The following is a 3,455-nucleotide window of genomic DNA, read 5'->3' as shown; positions in this document are numbered from 1 at the left end:
AGCCCTGTGTGATGATGCAAATGTATTTCAGGCTCTGGAATGCTCCCTCCTGAGCAGGTTTTGGCCCCTGCTGAGCAGCACCGACCCGGGGGTCACCCACCTTCTGGTACTGCCGGTTGCAGACCTCAGCGAGGTGCAGCCCCGTCACGACCCCCAGCCGCGCCGCCAGCCGCTGCAGGAGCAGCCCGATCACAGTCGCCAGCATCAGGACCCACAGGAGCTGGGGGAGACACAGGGTGGGGTGTGTGAGTGTGATGGATCCCTGTGCCCCAAAAGCAACTGTAGGAATCCCAGGTGTAGGGACACCTTCCACTAGAGCAGGTTGCTCCAAGCCCCTGTGTCCAACCTGGCCTTGAACACTGCCAGGGATGGGGCAGCCACAGCTTCTCTGGGCACCCTGTGCCAGCGCCTCAGCACCCTCACAGGGAAGAACTTCTGCCTAAGAGCTCATCTCAGTCTCCCCTCTGGCAGGTTAAAGCCATTCCCCTTGTCCTGTCCCTCCATCCCTTGTCCAAAGCCCCTCTCCAGGTTTCCTGGAGCCCCTTTAGGCACTGGAGCTGCTCTAAGGTGTCCCCTTCAGGAGCCTTCTCTTCTCCAGCTGCCCCAGCCCAGCTCTCTCAGCCTGGCTCCAGAGCAGAGCTGCTCCAGCCCCGCAGCAGCTCCGTGCCCTCCTCTGGCCTCACTCCTGCGGCTCAAGAGCCTCCCTCTGCCCTTCCCTGGGCTGTTCTCAGCTCAGCCCCAGAGCACTCTCAGCTCTAAACCACGCAGGGTTACAGGGTCTCCACAACCAGCAGCGTTTCATCTGTGGGTTTCTGCACTGACCTTGAAGCCTGCGACAGCCCCGGACTGTAAATCCGACTCGATGTTCCCTGGATCCAGGTAAGCAATGCTCATCAGGAACCCCGGCCCCGTGAAAGCCCAGAGCTTGCGGAAGCTGAAGCATGATTGCTATGGGGAGAGCATGGACACAGCACAAGTCAGCCCTGGAGCCACCAGGGGCATGAGGAAGGTCAAGAAACACCCCAGGGCTTGGTTTTCGTTGCCTCAATGCACTGCTAAGACCAAGCCTGTTCTTTAACCCCATCCTAAACTCTGCAGCAGTATCTGCTCCTCATCTAAAGAGCTTAGGACTTAGTCTAAAAGAATTTAGGGTCTAATCTGTTTTGGAGCAGGCTGTGGTACAGCCAAGGACACAGTCAGGTAGATGGGGGGTGGGAGATGATTCCCCCTGTGCCTGCAGCCTCCTCATTGCTTAATCAGGAGCCAAGAGGGCACCTGAGAGGGGACTGAGCTGTTACAAAGGCCACTCTGGCTCCCTTTCCCTGATAAGGGAACAAAGAACCAGGGCCCCCTCCCCTGGGGCTCCAGAAGGGCATTTCTCAGCTCTTTAGCAGATCTTGCTGCTCCAGGCTTCCCACAGGACAAATCCCAAGGGATGAATCATTAACTGTGCAGCAAGGAGATCCCTCTCCCTCTTCTCTCCCACATCTCCATCCTGCAGCCAGGCTTCTCTTCCCAATGTAGGCAAGAAGGGAACCAGCACGCAGGGGAATGGCCCATGGGAGTCGGGTTTTCCTGGTTGGGTTCCCTGTTGGAGCAGATGGAACTTGCCTTTTCATCCTCGGGGATGGGGATCTTGCTGTCGAAGTAGGTGGTGAAAGGCTCCTCCGAGGAGGTGTCCGGCGGCTGCAGCGGGTTCATGCTGCTGGAAATGGTGCTCACGACCCCCCCGGGCTCCCCGGAGGCTTCTTCTGCAGAGGGAGAAGGGGAAAAGGGTGAAGGAATGAGCTGGGATGCCTGGAAACACAGAACGACCGGGCAAGACCCTCAGGCGGAGTGAAAGGAGCCTGCGCTGCCCTCACACCGCTACAGGCGTGAGCCCAAGTTCCCCTGGACTGTGAGAGGTTCATCCTGGAAGGACCCTGCTGCCTGTGGGATCCCGCATTTCCACAGGGAACCCACGGGACGGCTCAGCTTGGGAAGCAAGCAGCAGCCCTGCCCCTAAAGCAGGAGGGGGGCGGGAGGGGCAGCGCTGGTGGGTTCGGGGTGGGTTCTATCCTCACCTCCTGAGGAAGGAGCCATGGGAAAGCCCGTTATTCCCACAGGTGACGTGTGGAGGCTCGGAACATGGCCCGTTCCCTCCCTGCCCACCTGCAGCCAGAAGCCCCCAGGGCAATACTCACTCCTGCTCTCCCTACGTGGCATCCTGCTCCCGAGCTGTGTCCCGGAGCCCAGCGCTGGGCGAGGAGGACGCAACCCAAGGGCAGCTCTTTTACCAAGCTGCCTATTGCAACACTGGGGTAAACTGAAGGGGAAGGCTCCTCCTTTTCCCTGCCTCCCACATCCCTCCCAGGCCTCCTGCCCTGCCAGCAGCTCCATTTACATAAGAGCCAGAGAGGGATCTGGCTGCACAGGACAGGCTGGTTCAGTGAGAGCGAGTGAGCCCCAGGCACTGGATCTCCTGCTGGGGTCACCTCAGAAGCCTGAGGCTTTGTGCCCACTGGGATAATGGGGTGTGCGGGTGGCAACGGGCATCCCTTGGGGTGGGATTTGCAGGACAAAGGAATGAATTAAATGGAAGCACATCCTGGGTGCACCCCCAGAGCGGGAGCAGCAGCTCAGGGAGGGGATCCTGCCCCTCTGCTGTGCTCTGGGGAGACCTTAGAGCAGCTCCAGTGCCTAAAGGGGCTCCAGGAAACCTGGAGAGGGGCTTTGGACAAGGGATGGAGGGACAGGACAAGGGGAATGGCTTGAACCTGCCAGAGGGGAGATTGAGATGAGCTCTGAGGCAGAAGCTCTTCCCTGGGAGGGTGCTGAGGCGCTGGCACAGGGTGCCCAGAGAAGCTGTGGCTGCCCCATCCCTGGCAGTGTTCAAGGCCAGGTTGGACACAGGGGCTTGGAGCAACCTGCTCTAGTGGAAGGTGTCCCTGCTCGTGGCAGGGGTTGGAGCTGGAGGAGCTTTAAGCTCCCTTCCAGCTGCAGCCCAGACATGGAGATGACAGGCTCCCCGCAGTGATGTATTGGGGTTCAGAGGCATTATCCAGGGTGGGATGGGGAGAAGCTGCTCTTCAGAGCCACATGAAGGAGCTTTAAGGTCCCTCCCACTCCAACCCATTCCATGATTCTGTGCAGGTGGGTGTATGAGCGGATATGCTGTGCCATGGTCAGCCGTACCGTAAGACTCCTTCTGTTCCGTGTCCGAGTTCCCCATGGTTGAACCCTTCCAGTGGCCTGGAACCTGGTTTAGATTGGCCACGTTGGCTGCAAGGGAGAGGACGAAACATCATCAAGAAGGAGAAGAAAAAGCTCCAAGAGAGACACCAGCCCAGCAGCTCCTGGCATCAGAGCGACCTCCCCAACCCCTTTCCAGCTCGGAAGGACCTGGCAGGGCTGGAATGGGGGGAGTTTTGCCTGGGATCTGCTTGGAAACTCAAACAAAGATGGGGGGAGTGGAC

The 3,455-nt window shown here is 59.2% G+C and overlaps 1 protein-coding gene across 1 annotated transcript in view; it reads right to left on the bottom strand.

Annotated features, from left to right (window-relative positions):
- Positions 1 to 3,253, bottom strand: part of SLC11A2 (solute carrier family 11 (proton-coupled divalent metal ion transporter), member 2) — a gene marked incomplete at its 3' end in the record, with an annotated part of 8,824 nt that extends 5,571 nt beyond the window's left edge. Inside the window, exons 1-4 of the mRNA XM_010022473.1 lie at positions 3,175 to 3,253; positions 1,612 to 1,751; positions 823 to 948; positions 101 to 220 (exon numbers count right to left, since the gene is read on the bottom strand). Coding sequence (XP_010020775.1) covers positions 101 to 220; positions 823 to 948; positions 1,612 to 1,751; positions 3,175 to 3,211 — 423 coding nt within the window. The remainder of the gene's footprint in view (positions 1 to 100; positions 221 to 822; positions 949 to 1,611; positions 1,752 to 3,174) is intronic.
- Positions 3,254 to 3,455: the final 202 nt, after the last annotated feature.

This window comes from Nestor notabilis, unplaced genomic scaffold, assembly GCF_000696875.1.
Source record: "Nestor notabilis isolate BGI_N333 unplaced genomic scaffold, ASM69687v1 scaffold20389, whole genome shotgun sequence".
Lineage (NCBI taxonomy): Eukaryota > Metazoa > Chordata > Aves > Psittaciformes > Psittacidae > Nestor > Nestor notabilis.
This window is presented reverse-complemented; position numbering and strand designations above follow the sequence as displayed.